The 23,134-nt window shown below is 38.5% G+C and overlaps 1 protein-coding gene across 1 annotated transcript in view; it reads left to right on the top strand.

Annotated features, from left to right (window-relative positions):
• LOC107590054 (collagen alpha-1(XXIII) chain-like) overlaps positions 1 to 23,134 on the top strand; it is a 132,424-nt gene that overhangs the window by 82,734 nt on the left and 26,556 nt on the right. The window contains exons 4-22 of the mRNA XM_016278663.1: positions 1,590 to 1,597; positions 2,293 to 2,319; positions 8,970 to 8,996; positions 10,091 to 10,117; positions 15,403 to 15,429; positions 15,558 to 15,584; positions 17,367 to 17,426; positions 19,271 to 19,378; positions 20,997 to 21,023; positions 21,176 to 21,202; positions 21,772 to 21,825; positions 21,906 to 21,968; positions 22,112 to 22,147; positions 22,237 to 22,302; positions 22,397 to 22,432; positions 22,537 to 22,581; positions 22,652 to 22,741; positions 22,826 to 22,879; positions 22,965 to 23,012. Of these exons, the coding sequence (XP_016134149.1) occupies positions 1,590 to 1,597; positions 2,293 to 2,319; positions 8,970 to 8,996; positions 10,091 to 10,117; positions 15,403 to 15,429; positions 15,558 to 15,584; positions 17,367 to 17,426; positions 19,271 to 19,378; positions 20,997 to 21,023; positions 21,176 to 21,202; positions 21,772 to 21,825; positions 21,906 to 21,968; positions 22,112 to 22,147; positions 22,237 to 22,302; positions 22,397 to 22,432; positions 22,537 to 22,581; positions 22,652 to 22,741; positions 22,826 to 22,879; positions 22,965 to 23,012 (857 nt within the window). The remainder of the gene's footprint in view (positions 1 to 1,589; positions 1,598 to 2,292; positions 2,320 to 8,969; positions 8,997 to 10,090; positions 10,118 to 15,402; positions 15,430 to 15,557; positions 15,585 to 17,366; positions 17,427 to 19,270; positions 19,379 to 20,996; positions 21,024 to 21,175; positions 21,203 to 21,771; positions 21,826 to 21,905; positions 21,969 to 22,111; positions 22,148 to 22,236; positions 22,303 to 22,396; positions 22,433 to 22,536; positions 22,582 to 22,651; positions 22,742 to 22,825; positions 22,880 to 22,964; positions 23,013 to 23,134) is intronic.

Below are 23,134 nucleotides of genomic sequence, written 5' to 3'. Positions count from 1 at the left end.
TGTATACTTTTACACAAGCAACACTACTTTAACAAAAAAGCAAAACCGCAACATTTATTTGACATCAACGCTCTTGCCATACACAGAAAGGTCTGTGCAGTGCTGTGCAGTCAAACACCTATTGTGATTTGTTAGGAAACGCACAACAGTTGTTCTGTGGCTTTATAGGTAATATTTTCGTTTATACAATTATGCAAAATCAGACAATATTGTTCTTATATATACCAAAATATTAACTTATTGAATTGTTGTAAATACATGTTACATTTGCAACTAGTCAGTGTTAAAAAAATACTGGGAAAATCACTTCACGTTAACGCTACAAGAGTGATTACTGATATTCTGTCTAAAAAAATCACATTTTAGAGAAGAAAATATCACCTACTGATTTTTAAAGCTGCTACATAGTAACGACTTTCTACTTAAAAGTGCCCCTATTATGCCTTTTCGAATATTACCTTTCATGCAGTGTCATGTAGCTGTATGTGAACATAAACTATCTGCAAAGTTGTGAAGCCGACATAAAGGTATTGTCTTATCAAAAAAAAGAGTCGGCTCACAATCACCTAAGCAAGTCGTCGGGAATTCGAATCTTATTCTGTTACGGTTCTACGTCACGAAGTAAAACATTTGCATAATGTCTGCCCACATTCTTCAGTGGCACACTTGCCCGCCCACAAACAGTAAAATTTCCGTGTGGTTAACATCATGTCGAGAAGACGCTGTATCCTACACTGTGAGAGTAAATTTGTTTTATCACATCTTATGATTAACACAAACCTGTTAACACTTGACACTTACCGCTGAGAAACATCCTGCTCCAGTCATGCTTGCGAATCAGTCTCTTGTCGATCAGCCACTTCAACCGTTTCATCATCAGGGGTTTAGAGAGACTGATTCTTTGAACTGCTTCGCACGAGTCATTTACGAATCATTTAGAAATGAGGTCAAATTAAATCAATTTTTTGAGAAAACTAACGTATTTTTTGACCTTGCATGCATGTAAACCTGTTTTAGGAGACTTATAAAACAATATTAGCAACCTTAAAAATGGCATAATAGGGGCACTTTAAGGACCTTGATAGAAATGTAGTGGCGTGAAAAGTACAATATTTGTCTTTCAAATGTAGTGATTTATTTGATTTTTTTTTGCGGCCCATTCAAATACCTAATGTTAAGCCCTACACTTCTGGTTTCTCTTTCCTTTTGGCGCTGCTCAGTGTTCCACCTATACAGACGTTTGCCAAATCTGGAGTTGTTCAAAAGTGGAAAAGAAACAAGGGTCCATTTTTATCTGTACCACCGTCCTTTGATTGATTAATACTATGAGCCAGAACCAGGTTTCTTCTTGTGCAGATACTTGAATGCTGTGTTTGTATGGACTGTACACATTGACCTCATCGATTCTGGCATCTAAACCGATATGCATGGACATGACTTTAATTCCTTACATTGACAGAAATGAGACAGCATATTAATCATTGTATAATTTATTATTATATCATTAATATTCTGCACATGATTACTCTTCAGTGCAGCGAATAGTTGTGACTGTTACCTACAACTGTTTGTTTTTCTTTGTGTTTCAGGAATTCCAGTAAGTACTCCGTTATCACTGAGGCTTTAATTCAGAACAAATGTGAGCTGGTCTGGAGGTGGGCAGATACAGCATGGCATGCCTTGTTGGCTTTGAAACCTTGATATAGACTGCAACTGAGGTGAGATCAGATGAAATGGAGAATATATGCTCCAGGAGACAGTTTCTGAATTGATCGCACTCCATTTTTCACTGTCTGGCATCCATCCTGACCGCCTGTATCGTAATAACCAGGCATGCTTTTAAAAAATCCAACAGCTGATTCAAATCTTTTCGTGCCTTCACACAGAATGCATAATAAACACTAGTACATGTTGAAATGTATGTGTACAATCCTCCTTATCATAGTTTCAATGCAGCAGCACAACAGCTTTTATTGCTGTGGTTGTGTCACATTTCTCAACATGAGCAGAAAGCCACAATAATAAAGGAAAAGAGTGTGTAAACATGCATGGTTGCCCCAAACACGTTCCATTTTTATGAACTGTTTGTCACAGAAGCTGTGTTTATGTATTGCAAGTGAGCTAATAAAGACAATGGCAACAATGCAGTATGGAACACTTTAATAATGTCCATTCTTGTGCATATTTGGTGGGTTTGGGATGCAAACAAACTTCTTTCTCTTTTTTAATTCAGATAATGGGGTTTTGTGTTTTTAATTGTACTGTTGCTTTTTCTTCATTAAATCCCTACAGGGCCCTCCAGGACGAGATGGCTACCCGGTAATTGTCAGTCCAGTTATACACTCACTGATCAACTGATCACATCTGCTTTAACCACAAGCTCACACAGGACTTGTGGTCTCATGTAGACCTCAGCTGATAGGCAGAGTTAAGGGTCATAGTGCGCCACCTGCTGGACATATTAGAAATTATTGCTAAAAAAAACGAAATAACCAAACAAGGTCAGTCATTCAACATTCAGCAATTGACATTTAAAAAGTTCAATTCATGCATAAACATGCTGATGCCATTTGGGTTGGGTTTAAACTGCCAGATGAGACCTTGGGTGTGTTTCCTGAATGTATTGTTAGCCAACTATGGTTGCAAGTTCTGTCGTTACCAACATAGTTCTACGATCTGGCATTTCCTGAATCCATAATTCCAACAAACATTCGTAAACAGTATCGCAAAGTTGTGTGGTTGGATCTTGTGCTTGAACAAAAGCTAGTATGATCTATATCTTTCATTCTATACATAAATTTCATTCTATGTTGTTTCGTTTAAGAGAATTAACACAACGTTTTTAAAGAGTTCGCATGTGCATACGTACTCTGGTACCAAAGGGGAATTCCTGGGTGAAATAAGCAAACCTGCAAAATAAAGCAAAATAACAGAGAACAAACATAGCGAAGAAGTCCTCAGTTATAATGCCATTTACAGCAATAAACCATCATTAACAGCATTTCTAACCAACAAGGTTTGAATGTTGGATGTGCGACAAAGTTGTGACTAGCTAGTTTGTTTCGCCAACATTGATTCGTACTATGGTGGTTAATTAGCAAATTACGTTGTTGTACAGGAAACACACATTGCATTTACATTTAGACATTTACTTTTATCCAAAGCGACTTACAAATGAGGACAATGGAAGCAATCAAAATCAACAAAAGAGCAATGATAAGCAAGTGCTATAGTTTTTTTTTTTAAATCATATAATAATAATAAATAAAAAGAAAACAGATAGAATAGAAAAAGAATAGAGCAAGCTAGTGTTAGAGGCCTTTTTTTGCTTTTGTAAATCAGAAGTCAGAAAGTCAGAATTATAATTGTATAATGAAAGTGGCGTGACATGTGGCCAAGTATGGTGACCCATACTCGGAATTAGTGCTCTGCATTTATCCCATCCAAAGTGCACACACACAGCAGTGAACACACACACACCATGAACACACACCCGGAGCAGTGGGCAGCCATTTTTGCTGTGGCACCCGGGGAGCAGTTGGGGGCAGTGCCTTGCTCAAGGGCACCTCAGTCGTGGTATTGAAGGTGGGAGAGAGCGCTGTACATTCACTCCCCCCCACCTACAATCCCTGCCGGTACGAGACTCGAACCCACAACCTTTGGGTTACGAGTCCGACTGTTGACTATTCCCCGAATAATAAATGATAAATAAAAAGAAAACAAATAGATAGAATGCAAAAAGATTAGAGAAGCAAGTGTTATTTTTTTTTTTAAGAAAACAAGCAGTTAGTAAATAATTAGAGTGCAAGTCTAAAAGGGGCAAGTAAAAAAAAAAAAATTAAATAAAGAATAGAATTAGAATAGAGAGTGCTAGAGTTAGAGGGTCAAATAAAGATGAAAGAGATGTGTTTTTAGCCGATTCTTGATTGAAGATGGCTAAGGACTCGGCTGCTCGGATTGAGTTGGGCAGATCATTCCACCAGGAAGTAACTTTTAATTTAAAAGTCTGTGAAAGTGATTTTGTGCCTCTTTGGGATGGTACAATAAAGCGCTGTTCACTTGCAGAACGCAAGCTTCTAGAGGGCACATAAGTCTGAAGTAATGAATTTAGGTAAAGGGGTGCAGAGCCAGTGGTGGTTTTGCAGGCAAACGTTAATGCCATGAATTTTATGCGAGCAGCTATTGGTAGACGTGCATTCTTTTCGACTCGTTAAAAATTAATCTTGCTGCCACGTTCTGGATTAATTGTAAAGGTTTGATATAACTGGCTGGAAGACCTGCCAAGAGAGCATTGCAATAGTCCAGCCTGGACAGAACAAGAGCTTGAACAAGGAGTTGTGAAGCATGTTCCAAAAGAAAGGGCCTGATCTTCTTAATGTTGACACACCCCAAATCTCTCATTTCTTTGTGATTAAATTTTTAGTAAATCAAGTAATAAACTTCTAATGGGGTTAAACAAGTCAAAATACATCAATGTACTTTTTTTCACAAAGGTTTTCAAATGGTATATATAATGGTACAGATAACTGTATGCATATACAGCGTATTACACAGGCATACAATCCATCTGTATGCATAACCTGCCTATTAAAAATGAACCTTAAAACTCAGAAAAAAATAATTTAAATTATCAATATTAGATAAGCTAATTTAATCATATAAAATTTTCTTATTTTAATAGTTATTATTAAAAAAACAAGTTATTCTTGAATTTTTTAACCTATACACCTACACAACTCTTACAGAACAAAGAGATATTGTTCTTTCCAATAGCTTTGCTTTTAAAAGAGGCATTAGTTGCATGAAGCCTCCCTGACAGACCATCGCGATCCAGATGCGATCAGTTGCATGCGTTGGCAGCCTCCGCTCCGCATAAAGATCAACTGGGAAATATAGCCCTGTGTGAAGTCTCTCCAAGCATAACAAGAGAGCTGCTCCAAACTGAACCGTGCGCAGGACTGCACCACATGTGGCCCTTACCGGATTTCCAACTGCACTCAGAACTTTCAGTCATCCATTTCTTCTACATCATGCTAAATAGACTGATATGTGCAACCCCTGCGTGCTTTCTTGTCACTTGTCCGTTGTGAAAGTACAAGCACACACTACCAGATCAAGACAGACAGCTCAATTTTCTGTGTTTCCTGACTATGTTGTTCAGAATAAAGACATTCAAGTCAGAAATCAGAAATATTTGTTTATCACTATATTTATTTTTAGTCCACTTTTACAATGTGTATACAGCGTTATGTTGACATTGTTTTAATAGATGTTGCTCTCTACACCACCTGTTTTACATTTATTATGACCTTTTGTTCTAAAGGTTTTCCAATCAGAAAGTGCTTACTTTTAATTTAGTTAAGTATGTTGGCTTATATTTTTCACAGGTCAGAGACTTAGAGTGAACAGACCTCTTTCAGCACCTTCAGTGCCGTGGACAGCGACTTCCTGTCTTTTAGTCTGAGCTTACTGAAGCCAGTGATGATGGACTAAACCTTTCCTTCCTCTAATAATTTATAATTATTATTACAAAAATATAATATTTTTGGAGTCCATCAAAGCTAAACTGTATGGTATTGATTTTATTGCGAACGATTAATATATGTATGTAAAAAAAATTTTACCTTCATTTTTAATCAAAATGTCAAAACTCGATCTTCCAGTGACACAACAAACTTCTCTCTTGTAAAGTATTCCAGACAGCTCTAATTATTTAGTCTGCTTAAACTCCGCCCCTTTCTTACAATCGACTGCAGGCTTGCATTATGATCTGCCTTCATCCAGTTAAAGGGGTCATATGATGCGATTTCAAGTTTTCCTTTCTCTTTGGAGTGTTACAAGCTGATTGTGCATAGATAAGATCCCTGAAGTTGCAAAGACTAAAGTCTCAAAGAGAGAGAGAGACAGAGAGAGAGAGCGAGCGCGAGAGAGAGATGGTGGGGGGGGGTCACATCACAGTGGAGTCAGCTGTCTTAACCGTGGCTTGTGTACTGCACACATACCAGCGTCATCACTGTGTCTGTCACGCGACTCTGTTCCCCTTTCGGGCTCTGTCTTTACATTTATTTTGAAAGATGAAGCTTGCGATTATGGTAAGGGTGTTACCATACATGTAATAAATGTACCAAGGGTGTACATTTCCGACGAGTGCTTGCGGTGTTCGGCCAATCAAAATGCACTGGGTCAGCTGGCCAATCAGAGCAGACTGCGCTTGTCGGAAGGAGGGACTTTGTAGAAAACGAAGCGTTTGAGAGAGGCGGGGCATAGAGGACCTACAATAATGTACAGTATTTGAAATATAATGTGTTTTTTGAACATTAAAGCATGTCAACATATTCTGTTACGCCACATACACAAAATAATGATCTTTAAAAAAGCATCATATGACCCTTTTAACATCTGATGTATAGACCAATTCAGAGTAGACATCACAGTTACGTCACTTGCAGCTGCGCGCGCATAGTAGTTGCAGAAAAACACTGGGAACAAGTGGAGGTAAATGGGTCAAATCCATGGAATAAAAGAAAAAAATATTTTTGTGCCTTTTGATGTCAAGATCGGAATGCAACTAATTTTTATAGAATAATGTCGTCAAAGACGCCATTTGAAGCTAAACGCAGACGTTTAAATGGACATACTATGGATGAAAACTTTTATGATTACCAGAGGCGGACAGTAACTAAGTACATTTACTTGAGTATTGTACTTAAGTACACTTTTTGAGTATCTGTACTTGAGTATTATTTTTTCTGGAAACTTATGACTTTAACTTTACTACATTTGAAAGACAAATATTGTACTTTTCACTCCACTACATTTCTATCAAGGTCCTCGAAAGTACAAAGTCGTTACTATGTGGCAGCTTTGAAAGTCAGTGGGTGATTTTTTTCTTCTCTAAAACGTGACTTTCTTTTTTTCAGACAGTTTATCAGTAATCACTCTTTTAGGGCTACATGAAGTGATTTCCCAACATTTTTTGAACACTGACCAGTTGCAAATCTTGCACAATTGGTGGCTGACTAAATACTTTTTTGCCCCACTGTATACATAACATTTTTTTATTTTATCTTTATATTATTGACTTTTTTTCCTCGCAAATGCAAGTTTATAGCTCCTAATTCTGACTTTATAACTCGACTTAACTCAAAAATAGTGAGTTTGTCAAACCTGAGGGGAAAAAAGCCAGAAGAGCCGAGGGGAAAAGAGAGAATGACGAGTTGTTTTTCCTTATTAGAATTGTGAGATATAATCTCGGAATTGCGAGAATAAAGTCAGAATTTTGAAATATAAAATCAAATTTACCTTTTTTAAATTATTTTATTCCATGGCTCCATAGACGGCCTCTGCCTCCAGATAGGCTCCGCCCACAAAAAACCTCATCCCTGTTTTGGATCTGTAAGACTATTCCACTCAGTGTTGCCAGACGTACGATAATTATCGTATTTGTACGATAATTTTGACCTCTATATGATCAATAATTTAAAAAATCCCATAATGTACGATAGTTCTTTATATAAAAATACACTTTAAATGTTAAGTTTTGAAATTTTGTTGTATGCATTTGCCATTTTTATTTAATCTCTTTATTTTTAAAATGTGTATAGGTAGTATTTATAAAGTTTTAGCTTTTAGTTTTGGATCTGTTTTTAGTTGTTTTAATACTACAATTGATTGCTTCTGTTGTCCTTATTTGTAAGTCGCTTTGGATAAAAGCGTCTGATAAATGACTAAATAAATAAATAATTTCAGAATTTTGTGACTCTTCAAATGATTGTAGTTGTAATCATAGGGTTTCTATACTCATCCACGAAATCGGCTCATTACAGACACTATAAATGCGCTCATGCACACTTCAGAGTGTGTTAAGAATTCAGGAGGGTGCCCTGCTTTTAAGCCAACAAGCACTATCTTGTGGTCCATGGTGGCATGAACCCCCTCAACATCTAGCAACATGCAGGCTTCCGATGACAGAGACTCACAGGTGGAGTTATTTATCTAGTTTTTTATCTATTGTGGTAATTTGCAGGTTGTGTCAAAAAGTTGTTGGTCTAGATCAGGGGTGGGCAAACTTGGCCCTTCCAGGCCACTTTCCTTAAGAGTTTAGATCCAACCCTAATCAAACACACCTGAAACAGCTAATCATTGTCTTCAAGACTACTAGAAGGCTACAGGCAGGTGAGTTTTATCAGGGTTGGATCAAATCACTGCAGGAAAGTGGCCTGGATGGGCCAAGTTTGCCCATCACTGGTCTAGATAAATAGCTGTATTCTGTACTCATGTACGATAATTTTCTTTCATATACGATAATTTTGAGCTTCTGGTACGATACTTGGACATTTCCAATCTGGCAACACTGATCCCACTCTCTAACGTCAATTTCGTTGAATAACAGTGCTTATCGCTGGGTGACAAGCTCTTGTAATATGTGAATACATTTTGAAAATGACATCTAATCAATATAATTTTTAATCTTTTTAAACCTAACTATTTTGTACCCTATCCGTGAAATTCTCTAGCCGTAAAGGCTATCTCTCCCAGGTTTTCTGCAACCATGATGCACACGCATCCTGAATGTTTACAAACCTATAATTGGTCTATAGGACCAAGTGTAACGGAGGCCAGCTGGTAAGGCAGTTAGGACCGGAGGGGTTACATAGCCATGCTATGACCCGGATGGGAGTGAAGATTAGGGGGGTGAGTGCAACGGAGTCTCCCCTGATCTCAAGAGGTGCACCAGTGACTGACGCTTGAGGCTGTGGTCTTTAGCGTCCTTGTTAGTGTGCCCACCTCTCATGATGGCAACCCAGGTTCAAGTTCCACTCGACTTTTTCAAATATCCATTTTACTCAGATGCCTGTCACTATAGGGAAGAAATTATCAAAATCTAAAATTAAAATCCAATGTATATGATTGCACTGAAATAACTATAAAAACTCATCTGAGTCTTATTCTGTTTCTGTCTCTCTCAGGGTTCAATGGGTATGGATGGTAAGCCTGTAAGTACAACATCATTGGCTTAACTCCAGTTATCTGTAGGGATGTATATTTATTGCTGCACAGTAACACGCTGCTCATTATGCTGTAAAATAGAATAATTTCTAATAATCATTTCTTCAAGACTACTAGAAGGCTACAGGCAGGTGAGTTTTATCAGGGTTGGATCAAATCACTGCAGGAAAGTGGCCTGGATGGGCCAAGTTTGCCCATCACTGGTCTAGATAAATAGCTGTATTCTGTACTCATGTACGATAATTTTCTTTCATATACGATAATTTTGAGCTTCTGGTACGATACTTGGACATTTCCAATCTGGCAACACTGATCCCACTCTCTAACGTCAATTTCGTTGAATAACAGTGCTTATCGCTGGGTGACAAGCTCTTGTAATATGTGAATACATTTTGAAAATGACATCTAATCAATATAATTTTTAATCTTTTTAAACCTAACTATTTTGTACCCTATCCGTGAAATTCTCTAGCCGTAAAGGCTATCTCTCCCAGGTTTTCTGCAACCATGATGCACACGCATCCTGAATGTTTACAAACCTATAATTGGTCTATAGGACCAAGTGTAACGGAGGCCAGCTGGTAAGGCAGTTAGGACCGGAGGGGTTACATAGCCATGCTATGACCCGGATGGGAGTGAAGATTAGGGGGGTGAGTGCAACGGAGTCTCCCCTGATCTCAAGAGGTGCACCAGTGACTGACGCTTGAGGCTGTGGTCTTTAGCGTCCTTGTTAGTGTGCCCACCTCTCATGATGGCAACCCAGGTTCAAGTTCCACTCGACTTTTTCAAATATCCATTTTACTCAGATGCCTGTCACTATAGGGAAGAAATTATCAAAATCTAAAATTAAAATCCAATGTATATGATTGCACTGAAATAACTATAAAAACTCATCTGAGTCTTATTCTGTTTCTGTCTCTCTCAGGGTTCAATGGGTATGGATGGTAAGCCTGTAAGTACAACATCATTGGCTTAACTCCAGTTATCTGTAGGGATGTATATTTATTGCTGCACAGTAACACGCTGCTCATTATGCTGTAAAATAGAATAATTTCTAATAATCATTTCTTTCTTCTTAAAGGGACCTCCAGGTCCAAACGGCAGTCAGGTAGGTTTTTTCATAATTTCAATCTGAAAACAACTAGTATTATTGTGTGTTGTGTAATTCTGTCATGGGCCAGCTTGTAATACATCTTAGATTTCTAACAAAGTCATAACAGCAACATTTGGTATAAACCAGCCCCACCTCCTGGTTTGTGCCGCACAGGTAATCTTCAGTCCATCACCTCATTCATAAGAGTGTGTTGCTGGAAAGTAGTGTTAGATCTTATTCCTCAGGTTACTCCAGGGGCCAGTTGCACAAGCTGTGCGCAAGTAAAAAAGCGTAGTTGTGATGAAAATCGGCACTAAGTTACAATTTACACGCTACTACATATTAAACTTAACTGAAATTTAACCTTACTTTGAAGGCTGCTCATTGGATCAATAAAGGTAAACATATTTTTTGCAACTACATATTACAGAACTACCGGACTTAGTAGAGGTGTGCCTTAAGAGCAATTGATACAACCAAAATTAAAGGGAAAAATTAACCCAATACACCCAAAAATTTAAATACTGACATCATTTACTCACCCTCATGTTGTTTCAAACCAATAAGATATACTTTGAAGAACTTTGGAAACCAAACAACAATGGAGCCCACTGACTTTAAATGTATTTACAAAAAAATATCCTACAATTTTGGAACAACATGAAGATAAGTAAATGATGAGATGATTTTAATTATTATTTTGATGCGAAAAAGCGAGGCGAAACGCAGACAAAAGGTGCTTTCACACCGAATGTGAAATAATTGTTCGCCTTCTGCTAATTCACGCCTGCACGCTAGGTGGCGCCGACCAACAATGCATTTTTCCTCAGATATGCATCTCGTAAATGGATTTAACATCATCCGCTGCTCAATATACAGCATTAAATTAAGATAAACAAGGTAATACACCAGAAACAAACTATCGATAATGCTTACAAGAATAGGCTACATCCTAAAATATAATTAGTAGTACAATTAGCATCAAGCTACACTTGAAAATGTATTCAATAATTTTTTTTAAATTTAATTTATTTGCTTACCCACTTTAAACCATCATCGAGTGGTCATCATTCTCTCTGTACATGCTACCTCTGGGAACCATTCTAAGAAGACATGGAGTGTCTTTTAATTTTTACGCTGACAATACCCAAATTTATCTACCTATCAAAAGAAATGATCCCTCTGCATTTGCTTCTTTAATAAAATGCTTGGAAGAAGTTAAACTTTGGCTAGCCCAAAATTTTTTATCCTTAAATGAAGATAAGACTGAGGTGATTGTTTTTGGACCCTTTGACAATTCTCAGGCATCCAGCTTAGATCTGGGTAGTTTATCAGTGTTTAGATCTTCACATGTACGGAACCTGGGCATTTTGTTAGATGAGTCCTTAAACCTTGACAAACATATCTCCCCTGTAATAGGTTCTAGTTTTTATCAACTTCGCCTGCTATCAAAAATCAAACCTTTCTTAAAGGGGTCCTATTATGCTTTTTCACTTTTTTAATTTTAGTCAGTGTGTAGTGTGTATGTTTGGGCATAAAAAAGATCTAGAAAGTTACAAATCTCAAAGTCCACTCAAAAGGGAGATATTTAGTTTGAAAAAAATCCCTTTTCAAGAACTACAACGAACGGCTCGTTTGGACTACAGCGTTTGTTTTCCGGGCTTTGTGATATCACAAAGTGACTCATTAGAATAGCATTAAAAATAATTCCCACCTACAGAAATTCGAATGGTTGGGGGGTGGGGAGGGGCGAGGTTGTGGTTAGAACGCTTGGTTGAGTGAGTGCATCAAACGAGACGACGAAGAAGAAGAGCTGCTGTGCTGTAGCCTCAAATTTTTGGCATGTCTAGAACAGCGGTTCTCATTTCCAGTCCTCGCGTACCCCCGCTCTGCACATTTTGTATGTTTCTCTTATTGCTTCATACGTTTGTTATATTTGACTGTAAGTGCCCTGCGAAGTGGACATTGCCGGATATTCCGCCATGATTCCAGTTTGAAGGGAGCGTATTTGTTCCATACAAAGGGCATTTAAGTGTGCGAGACATGAATTTAAATTGTATTTACAGAGGTATATTATGTCCCACTTCACGCTTCTCTAGTAAGTTTCGTTTGTGTGTGAAGACGCTGCAGGCAGCGGCGCAGCGAAATCTGTAAATGAATATTCCGAAGTGAAGTAAACTTCAATGGATTTCCCCTGCTCAGGGAGTAGGGAGCAATGGACACTGTGTAGGGAGCATGTCAGTCGGAACACAGTTCATGCACGGAGCTCACTTCTAACAAGATGATAGTGAGAACTGAGAAGTGCCGGATTCGCCAAAAGCTTTTGTTGAAAGACGGAGCAAGGGGGCGTGGCAGTACTGAAACACCGTAGCTGTTCGCCAATCACAACGCACTGGGACAGCTAACCAATCACAACACATTTTGTTTTTCGGAAGGCGAACCGTCATCAAAGCCGGAACTAATCGAGCCGTTTGTGAAGCCTGGGGAGAAAGGTATTGTAATAATATAAATTATGTGAAAAATAATGCGTTTTTCGAACCACCAAGCATGAGAGCATGTTCTAGTACACCCCCAAAACAAAATCAAGACTTTGTAAAAGAGCATAATAGGACCCCTTTAAGATCCAGTGATCAGAATCTTCTTCAAGTCCCACAATCCAAACTCAAACGTAGAGGGAATCGAGCTTTCTCAGTGGTTGGGCCGTGGCTCTAGAATAACCTCCCTTTAGAGATTAGACTTGCCCCTTCTCTGTCCACTTTTAAATCTCTCCTAAAAACATATCTGTTTTCTTTGGCTTACAAATAATTTTCTATTATGGTCTTTGCTTAGTCTTTTATGGGTTTATTCTTTGTTTCTCTTGTGTTATTAATATATTTACTTATTTTATTATTAGGGCGAGACCATGTTGTTGTATAGTTTAATTGTAATTGTTTAGTTGTGCTGATTTTTATATTATTTTTACTATTTTGAATCTCTGTACAGCACTTTGGTCAGCCGTGTGGCTGTTTTATACGTGCTATATAAATAAATTGAAACTTGAATGAGTGCTTGTAATAACTTCCAATTGTGATCTATAGTTGATTTTGATTAATAAGCAGACACATGCACTCTTTTGTTGAATAACGCTACACTGCTAATATTTGTCATAAACATCCTTTATTGCTATAAAAATACCACGAGCTACATACAAAACACATACAGAAAATATATCGTCATAATCATATGTCTATTTGCATTCATATTTCATGTGTAGAAAGTGAACGCGCTCTGACTCATAACACTCACGCACATGTTGCTCTACAGACCACATAATTCAGTGAACAATTAATAGAAATGTTATTCTGTATAAAGAACATGTGAGAATAAATCTGTTCTCAAATACCAACAATAAAAAGAACTCATTTTCGGTGCGTGAATGTTCGCGGTCTATGTGGAAGCGTCCATAGAAATCTATTGTTTTATTCCAGCGCGTCATCGCGTCCAATATTCGTTTCGCTTTTCTGCGCTCAGTGTGGAAAGGCCTTTAGGTACAAACTTACTAGCAGTTACTAAGAACCCAATTGTGCACCTTACATCCCAAATTCAGTAAAAATGGCCGGTGCAACCCTATCCATGTCTTATACTCATATATGTTTACATTGGGGAAGGCCAGCAGGGCCTCAGTGTCACTGTGTGGGAGAAATGAAGTGGTCAATGCCTCTTTTAAAACCCATTCGAAGGGTAAACATTGGAACAATTAATTGCTCAGAACTGCATACAAGTTGGGTGAAGCACATCAGTGGAACACCAACAGCTTTTGCCAGTTACATCAAAGTTTAGAGTCACCGGTTTAAAATCTCGCTCATGGGAAATATGAATAATTAATCATAACTAGTTATGATTAATTATGCTACTAATAACCTGTACAACTCGTTAAGGAAACAATAGTTGCTAGAACTACTGTAATCCTATACAAAATGCGAAGATGGTGATGGTGACATAACTAAAATAAGGTAAAACACAACAAACAAAAATTAAAATAAAAAGGGGTCCTAAGAGCCCAAAAGTATGTGGGGAGGGACCAACCGAACTTAATCCAAAGAGGAGGTGATGGCATCAACAGGAAGTGACACCAGGAGTGACGGGAATAGAGAGAGATAGAGAGGAGTGGTTTGAAAGTTACACTTTACACACCTATCTAAGTGTTAGTCGGATGCTAACAGCTAGCAGTTGAGGTAAAGGGTTTAGCTTAAATGCCTGTGCGGCTGCTAAAGAGTTAGCGTTGGCTACACGCAGTTCTTTGTTTACACAAAGGTCTGTGAAGTGGGTGCTGTTGTCAGATTAACCGGAAGAGTCTGCTCACACTTCCGGGGTCACGACTGGGCACACATCAACAAGAAGATCCGCAATAACCATCTTTATGTAACAGGAGAGATGTACAACATCTCAATCTTATGTAAATGTTCTCCATCTGTGTTGAAGTCAGTATCATCTAGTGTAGCTTCTCCATCACAATCAAAGCATCATAAAATGAAATCAAGTGATTTGTCCAGTGGCATCATTGTTTGGTCCAAAAATAACACCCTCCAATCTATTACATATTTTATGGCATATCGTGGCAATCTATAACAATAAAACTCCAGTCCGCTTTAAAAATATAAATGGTGACAAAAACTCTTCCAAGATTCCTGCTCTACCATTTTGTAATCTACAAATCCGTGTTTTGATCTCAAGTCAACATAAAGAGCACTTGGGACAAGACTATCATGTTTAACATTCTTTGAAAAATACCACTACACCACTGCACTGCTTACTGTGATGAAGCTCATACTTATGAAACAGCACACACAATTACAGCGTTCGAAGAGTTGCAGTGAACACAACACCACAGAGTACGATGGAACTGTGATAATCAGAATGTGTCTTGTTGTATTTGCGGTCTTGAGTAAAGTTTCTTGTGCGGACCACTGAGCAGAATAAAACTAGAATAATATCATCCATTCCCTCAAACCAGCTGTCCACTCATGAAATAAGAGATCTTGTGTTAAACTATATGCAGGAACCTTTGCTGTCATCAGGAATGGAATGTCATAACATTGTTTTATTTTTACTTTTCTGTATCTTTCTTTTCATATTTTGTGATGTATTGGTTTTTATTTACTCAAATCATTCATTCAAACACTCAGATTCAACCACTAAAATATCTGCCAGTCATTTCTGAGGGTGTAAGAGGTGTGACTTGTGGTTTGCAATGGAAATAGCCTGCGTTGTTAAGAACAATTTTTAATCTGTCACTTTGAATCGTTCTCTTCTTTTGCCAGGGAATGCCGGGACTAAAAGGAGATAAGGTATATTCACCCCACAATACATTCCAGCATGATAAATGTGAAATTTATGGATCCGTCAAAGCATAATGATAGTTTTGATTCAAAGAAACGTATTCACGAGTATAAGCTAAGAGCTGCTCTCTCCACAGGGTGACCAGGGAGACATGGGTCCCAGGGTGAGTGTCACAAACATCTAATATTATGCTCAGTCAGAAGTCGTAGTTTACAGAAATTGCACTGATCTGAGGATTCCCCTTGACCTGAAAGTCAATTATAAGGCCATTTCCTTCCACATGGCAGGGCTTGGTTGCTAGCAGTTTTACATTACTGTGTTGATAGATGTAAAATCTTTATCTGTTCAACTAATTCCAATTACAACCTCAATGTGGTATCCATCACTGTACCCCTGCATCTACCAAGCCAGTTTTCTCCTCATCCACGGGGAAAAACTGTGAGCCTTGACAAATCAGGAATTCGCCGGTGCAAATCACACCACTTTTCTATCTATATCTACTTGAACTATCATTTAAATCATTTGGCTCCCTATGCTTCTTTTCCACCATACCTCATGACCATTCAGCAGAATTAGAAACATGTGCTCTGGCTGCTCTCTTTCTTTATGTTAAGAACATGTGTTGTATGCGCTACACTGTCTTTTCTTTACGCCATCAGTCTGACAGTAGAAAAATGATCCAAATCATTGAAAGTTGTGACATGAGCACTCAGTAAAAGGAAAACAGCCTCTCCCATGGGCCCTGTTCCTCTTTTTGTGTGGATGTAAGAGCCAAATTAGCGCTTTTTCAACTTCATTGAAGCAGGAGGAGTATGACCCTTTGGAATCCATTAAAGCTCTCATGGGACAAGGACCCCTTGACCTGGAAGTCGATTAAAGCCGTGTTTCCTTCCAGATGGCAAGACTTGGGTTTGTAGTGCAGGTGGATAGTTGACCTTATGCTTACTCCTGACTTGTGACTTTTGCCCTTTGCCCAGACATAGAAGAAGCAGATCAGACTCACAAAGTAGTCTTTGTGGCATCTGAGGCAGCCAAGAAGAATGTTCTGCTAAGTCGTATGCAGTGTTGTGTAACATTCAGAACTGAATTGAAAATTCTGTTTAGTTTCCAGTTTGGTTCATGAATGTGAAATGAGGTAGCAAACAGGATGCAGAATTGCCATTCAGATTTGAATGTAAGGTAATGAAGTTGAATTGAAATCCAAAGGAATTCACATAACTTTAAATTAGAAAAGCAAACTTTAAAGTTCTGGGGGAAAAAGGTTTAAAAAGTTATGAAGATTGAGGGTGAATAGACCTTACAGATAGATAGATCATAGAGGTCATATAGTAGAGACTTACCATCCAGAATACCCCTAAAAACCATCTAGCAACAATCCAGAACACCAGAGCAACAAACTAAAAACTGCATGGTAATATTTTGGAAACCACGAAGATCATGGTGGCAAGTTGTGCATGGGCAAGCACCCATTTTCTGCTGATGAGGTAGAAATGTAGTTTAGGCATGCTGTGGTTCTTCTCTATGGCTTTTCAGTATAGTTCCTGCAGAGTACGTTTTTGTGCACAAACTCCCTTGACAATCTGTGAGAAAGAAAAATCATGAAAAAGTTTCTCCTGGGAAAAGTAGTCTTTCTTTGTGAATCCGTTGCAGACCTATCTAACCGCAACTCTAAACATAAACCTCATTGCCATGTGCTCCCATTGAAAGTTAATCATATCCAGAAGGTGTATTTGGGCTTGGTTTCTTAAAACAAAAGAATAGCCAGAATAACTCTCACAGGATTCAATTTCAAGTTGAAGCTCAGTTCTGCACAGAAGTACAATATAAGATGTCATCACCCTCCATTATATGTATCGTAACAATGTCATTCTCCGAATCATCTCCTCTTTCTCACTTATGTAATTTCCTGCCTCCGTTTTCTTCTAAATGACCTCTGACCTCCCAGGGACCACCGGCCTACACTGCCTCTGCAGGCCTGCTCAGTAATCAGATTCTCACGGTTAAGGTTTGTCCTTCCCAGCCTATATCATCTCTTGTCCATGTTCACAAACATCTGTGCCGCATACCTTACTTTATTTCACTTTGTTTTTCCACTTCTCCTTTGTTCCCACAACCCTTTACGCTGAGGGAAGATGGTGCAAGCTGAATCTGTTTCTCCAGCTGTGATTACTGGCATCGCTTTCTTTCTTATTCACTCTGTCCATCTTTCTCATTATCTGTCCTTTGCTGTTAGATGGTCTTCCCTCGCTATGAGCATGGCTTTCTCTCGGCTACAGTTGACCACCACACTTTTCACAGGCACCTTCTAAAGGTAGAGCTGGACTTGTGCATGAATGCCTTGCTGCTTTTCTCATTTTCTCCATTTCTTCTATGTGTCATTGGCCTCAATTAGCTCATCTGGCAGTTTACAATGTTGTGTTGCATGCCTGTTTTGAATTTCAAAGAGAGGATAATTGTTGTGTTTATTGACAAAAGAGACGAAAACATGTTTGCCAGACCACAGAAAATAATAAGTGTCTTGCATTATCTTAAAGGGGTGGTTGATTGCGATTTCACTTTTTTAACGTTAGTTAGTGTGTAATGTTGCTGTTTGAGCATAAACAATATCTGCAAAGTTGCAGCGCTGAAAGTTCAATGCAAATGGAGATATCGTCTTTTAAAATTCTGGCAGTTTAATGCCTACAAAGACGGCTGGTAGGGACTACAACGAGCTTCTTCCCAGGTCCGTTACGTCACGAACCCAGATAAACCCCGCCCCCGGGAACACGCAGCAAAGGGGGCAAGGCCATGTTGTGCTGCTTTACAGAAGAGGAAGAGAAAACTAGAGGTGCATGTAAAAATATGTTCATATATGAATCGCAATTCTGTCTTCTAACAAGTTTCAAAAACCAATGTTCTAAAGCAGCGGTTCTCAATCCTGTTCCTCACGTCGCCCTGCTCTGCATCTTTCTCTCTCTCTCTCTCTCTCTCTCTCATTCAGATCGTCAGATCAGCTCCAACAAACTGTTCCATTTATACATTTATTTTCACATTGCTATGAGGAAGCATTATACATGGACGTGTGTACAGTTGCTGTGCTGTATTAAAGCTTTAATCAGAATAAAACCATATATTAAAAGCTAACAGAAGCAGTCGCATTTACAAACAACAGCATATCTAAAAGTATGCGACAACAACAAACAAACATACCATTAAGAGTAGTGCTTGCACAGGTTCTGCACGATCCTCTTCATTAATATTCTCTGCGTCTCAATTGGGCTCAGATTGATAAGCAATATAGAGGATGTCATTGTTTACAATACAACTGAAGCACATTCTGAGCTTGAGGGGGTGGGATGTTCAGACGCGCTAGAGGCGGTTTAGCGAATCACAACACACTGAGCCAGCTGACCATCGCGTATTTCTGAGGGAAGGGCTTCATAAAAACAGGAGTTTGTTAGAGAAGGGACAGATCGGTGTGGAATAAAGGTAAATTATGTGAAAAATAATGAATTTTTTTAAAAACAAAGCATGAACACATGTTAGACTGCATCCCATAAACACAATCAAGCCTAGAAAAAACCCAGTCAACCACCCCTTTAATATGTTAACAAGAATCGTTTTTGTGAGGAACAAACATTTCTTCATACATAGCTGCTCCTTGAAGCTTCAGCCCCAGAAGCATTTTAGCATTTGCCACAACCAAACTCAGTATCAGTGCTCAGAATATCAGTGGTTATATGAGACAAAATGAATGTGAAACATGGTTAGTATAACCAATGTAGGTAAAGTACCTATTAGAGATCAGAAACAACAGTGAAACTCTTTTCAAAGACAATATTCAAATACTTGTTCTCTCTCTGTCTTTAGGGTGATCAAGGTCAGGCTGGGCCCCCAGGACCTCCAGGAACACCTGGTCCCAGAGGGCCTCCAGGAAGCACAGGCAGAGATGGGCCGCAGGGCCACCCAGGAGAGCCGGTGAGTCACTTGCATTCTATCTCACATGGTCTCTTGTGCCTGTGTCTGTACTGAGCTCACTCATTCTACAGCTGTTGTGACTCATATATGAGTCACACTGTGCAGAAGACCCCACTCAGAAGACCAGGTGCAGCTTCTCACTGAGCTGAACCCTGTGCTCAGTGTTGGGTTCAGATATACTGCATTTGCTTCTACATATGTGTTCTTGGCAGATGCTCCCATATCACAGTGACTTGGTTTTAAAAATACATAGATTGTTTAAGACAGGTAGCTGTAGAATACATTTCAGGTGCAATGGTTGCTATGCGTTCAGATTCACTAAAGTTTATTGACAAGGGTTTTAATACATTGCTTTGTGGTATGTTCTTGGTGATTTCTAGGGTGAAAAGGCTGTGAAACACCAAGTCAACAGTCAGCTAATATTGACTCCACTTTTGCATGTGTTCTGCACTGCTGGCACTAGTAGGATCACCGTCAGCAGCTCTTCACCTGTTTGAGCATGTTGAATGGGTGAGGCATAGCACTCTGATTGGCTGTTCAAAGCCTAAAGTACAAAGAGCTCACCCCAAGTTTCTTTAATATTTCTTAGAGCCTGTGTACCTCCTTTTGTGCAAGTCTAATGGATTGCCAGTCAAGGCCTTCTTAGAATCCTCAACTTTGAATAGGGTTGCTTTAATATTTAGTTTTACATTAACTTGTAGTTGTTTCATCTTCCATCACCTCAAAAATCATACAAAGCCTCAACATGCTGTTCTCAGTAATGCATTATATAACAGTCCGTGAGGTGGGATACTTAGTGATTGAACTTGCAGCTTCAGAATATGTAACTCTGATGGTTTATGCATTTGTTTATCCCAACATATGTTCAGCATTTTATTTCCTTTTCAGACTACCATCTAATCCAAACAAAGAATGGTGCAATGATGAAGGGCAACAATTCTCACCTTGCTCTCTCCCTCATATTGGGAGCAGATGTTCTGGGGTCAAGAAGCTCAAAGGCCATTTCCTGTTATTGTATCCCACATTGTGTTTATATATATGCCTAAGTGAAACCACCTCATTAGGCCTGATTCTGTGCCTTTGTCTTTCTCAGAAGTGCTGTGGAACATGACAAATAGACAAATAGGCACAAATCAAGACAGAAGATTTTTCTGTTGAGTGTCTGTAGGAATACATGAAGATGTACAAATTAATTTGATTTTAGGCACGTGTTATGCAATATTTCTTCAATGTTAAATCCGTAGCTGACTTGAATACACATCCTTGGAAGCTTACAGGACGTCTGCCAGAACAGTCTGAAATAGATGTTTAAAAGGCCATTGTGTGGTTGTTTACTGTTGTTTTGGTGTGTTCCAAAGTTACACTCCCATTAGCTGAATTAACCTTGTATGCGTTTAGAAAAAGAACCTGCATCACTTCAGAGCTGCTGTCTGTATCAAAGAATTTAGACACATTTGGATCACTTTTTCTTCACCGACTTAATTAAAAGTAAAAGATTAGATTTAAGTAGTTATATTATACATCATAGATCTAAAAAGGTCTAGAATTTAGTGGACAGTCAAAAGAGACCTGCTCCTTTAAATATGACTAATTTCTTATGTTTGCTCTCTAAAATCAGGGTCCTCCTGGAAAAGATGGATATGAGGTAGAACTTCATTGATTTTTTTTTTTTTTACTTTTTATATGAACTCATTTTATTATTGATCTACAACTTAATGGAATTAAGTAATGCTGTTGAGTGTGACATGTCAGATCTTAATTACACACTGGCTTATGTAATGCACATTTTCCCTACAGGGACCAAGAGGGCCACCTGGCATAGAGGTATATACATGTCTACGAACATATGTGAATCACATGAGTGGTCCCTCAAATATTTTGGACACTTAAGCCAAAATTTAAAAAAATTATGAATGTAGTATTAGTATAAAAATAATCAAAACAGCAATATCAAACCAAGTGGTATTTGTATGATAGTACAATTAAATGCTTAAAGCAAAACACAAAAAATAAGTTTATTTCAAATACTAAAATTATAGATATGTTATTCAAAATAAGAAAAATATATTTGGACCCTGTCAAACACTATTGGAACACCTTGGTACCAGTTTGATAAAAAGTAGTTTAAGTAAATAAATAACGAAAGATTTTAAGATTTTGATTCAAGGTTACCAAGACAAATTTTCTCTGTGTATTAACTTAACAGATTAATTGTTCACCTCAAGACTAGCAATGTGCACTAACAAAGTAAATAGTGTCAATTTTGATGTCATGCTCATTTAAGCCTTTAGAATTGTAATATACTTTAATGTACATTTAATATTCACTACTACTTATTTTTCATTTGCACAATATTTGCCTACAAAATTAATATCCATTGTTTTCTCATTAAGGGTATGAATGGTGTCAATGGCATGCCTGGCCCACAGGGCCCTGTAGGGGACAAGGTTAGATTTTCACCCCCTTTTTTTCTGTTTTCACACACACAAAGACAACCTTAATTTTTATGCAGTTGTTTGACATATAGGGGGATAAGGGTGCACCAGGTACTGAAGGGAAGAGAGGGACTGATGGATCCCCTGGCATGAAGGTGAGCTAGCTGTCTGTTGAGAAGCTGGTAATTATAATAAGAATATGTAGTTATAGTGTTGATAAGATCTATGTAGTTTCATTTAGGTCTGTTTACTGAGTAAGTGAACTTACTGAAACAATACAATAATCCTGATCCCTTAGGGTGAAAAGGGGGATGGTGGAGATCCAGGACCCCAGGTGAATGTTTAACAAAGTCTTTTCTTCATTACATATTTCTTTTTGAACATCTTAGATGCTTGACAGTCATTTCCATCTGTCTCTCTCAGGGAGAGAAAGGAGCTACTGGCTTCATAGAAAATGCTGATCTGGATGTTAGACTCAAAGCTCTACAGGTACATTTCAGTTAGAAAAATGGCAATTGTGTAAAGACCCTTCTGTTATCTCCAGTAATTACTTTTTGTATTGATATTTTCTTTGTACCAATAGGGGCTTCCAGGACCTCCAGGAGAGCAAGGGCCAAAAGTGAGTTACAGTATACGTTTTCATTGAACTGCATTGTCATACACCAGTTACTATTGCTGGAACACATAACATTCAGATATATCTAAAAAATGTCTTCATAACAGGGAGAAATAGGCTTAGCTGGGGCACCAGGACCTGAAGGAAAGCAGGTTTGTTCATACACAGTCTGATTATAGTTATACAAGTGTACGGCTTTAAATAGCTTGATGTTATATCCAGGGCCATAAGGGAGAGAGAGGTGATGCAGGAGTGCCTGGAGCAGCAGGAGCAAAAGGGGAAAAGGGGGAAATTGGACTGATAGGGCCTTCAGTGAGTATTACCATCATATTGCATGTCATGCTTACTGCAACCTTGTAAGGTTATGATACATGTTGATTTGTCATGGCATTTTAGGGCGAAGCAGGGCAAAAGGGAGATAAAGGAGACTCTAGGCTTGAGGACAATCTGGTGAGTTTAAAACACACACTTATATAAAGATCCTATGTAATCCAGATGTAACTTAATTGGATTAATCATGATAACTCTCTTGTAGGCCCAGATTAACTCTTTGCCTGGCCCGCCAGGGCCACCTGGACCTGCCGTAAGGAATACAGTTTAATACTTCCTAACTAGATTTTTGAAAAGATAAAGTAGTTCAAAAGCTTTTTGTTAAGGAAAGCTAAGCATACTAACCGCCCCCCCCCCCCCCCCCCCCCCCCCCCC

Source organism: Sinocyclocheilus grahami, unplaced genomic scaffold, assembly GCF_001515645.1.
Source record: "Sinocyclocheilus grahami isolate Dianchi unplaced genomic scaffold, SAMN03320097.WGS_v1.1 scaffold124.1, whole genome shotgun sequence".
NCBI classification, from domain to species: Eukaryota; Metazoa; Chordata; class Actinopteri; order Cypriniformes; family Cyprinidae; genus Sinocyclocheilus; species Sinocyclocheilus grahami.
This window is presented reverse-complemented; position numbering and strand designations above follow the sequence as displayed.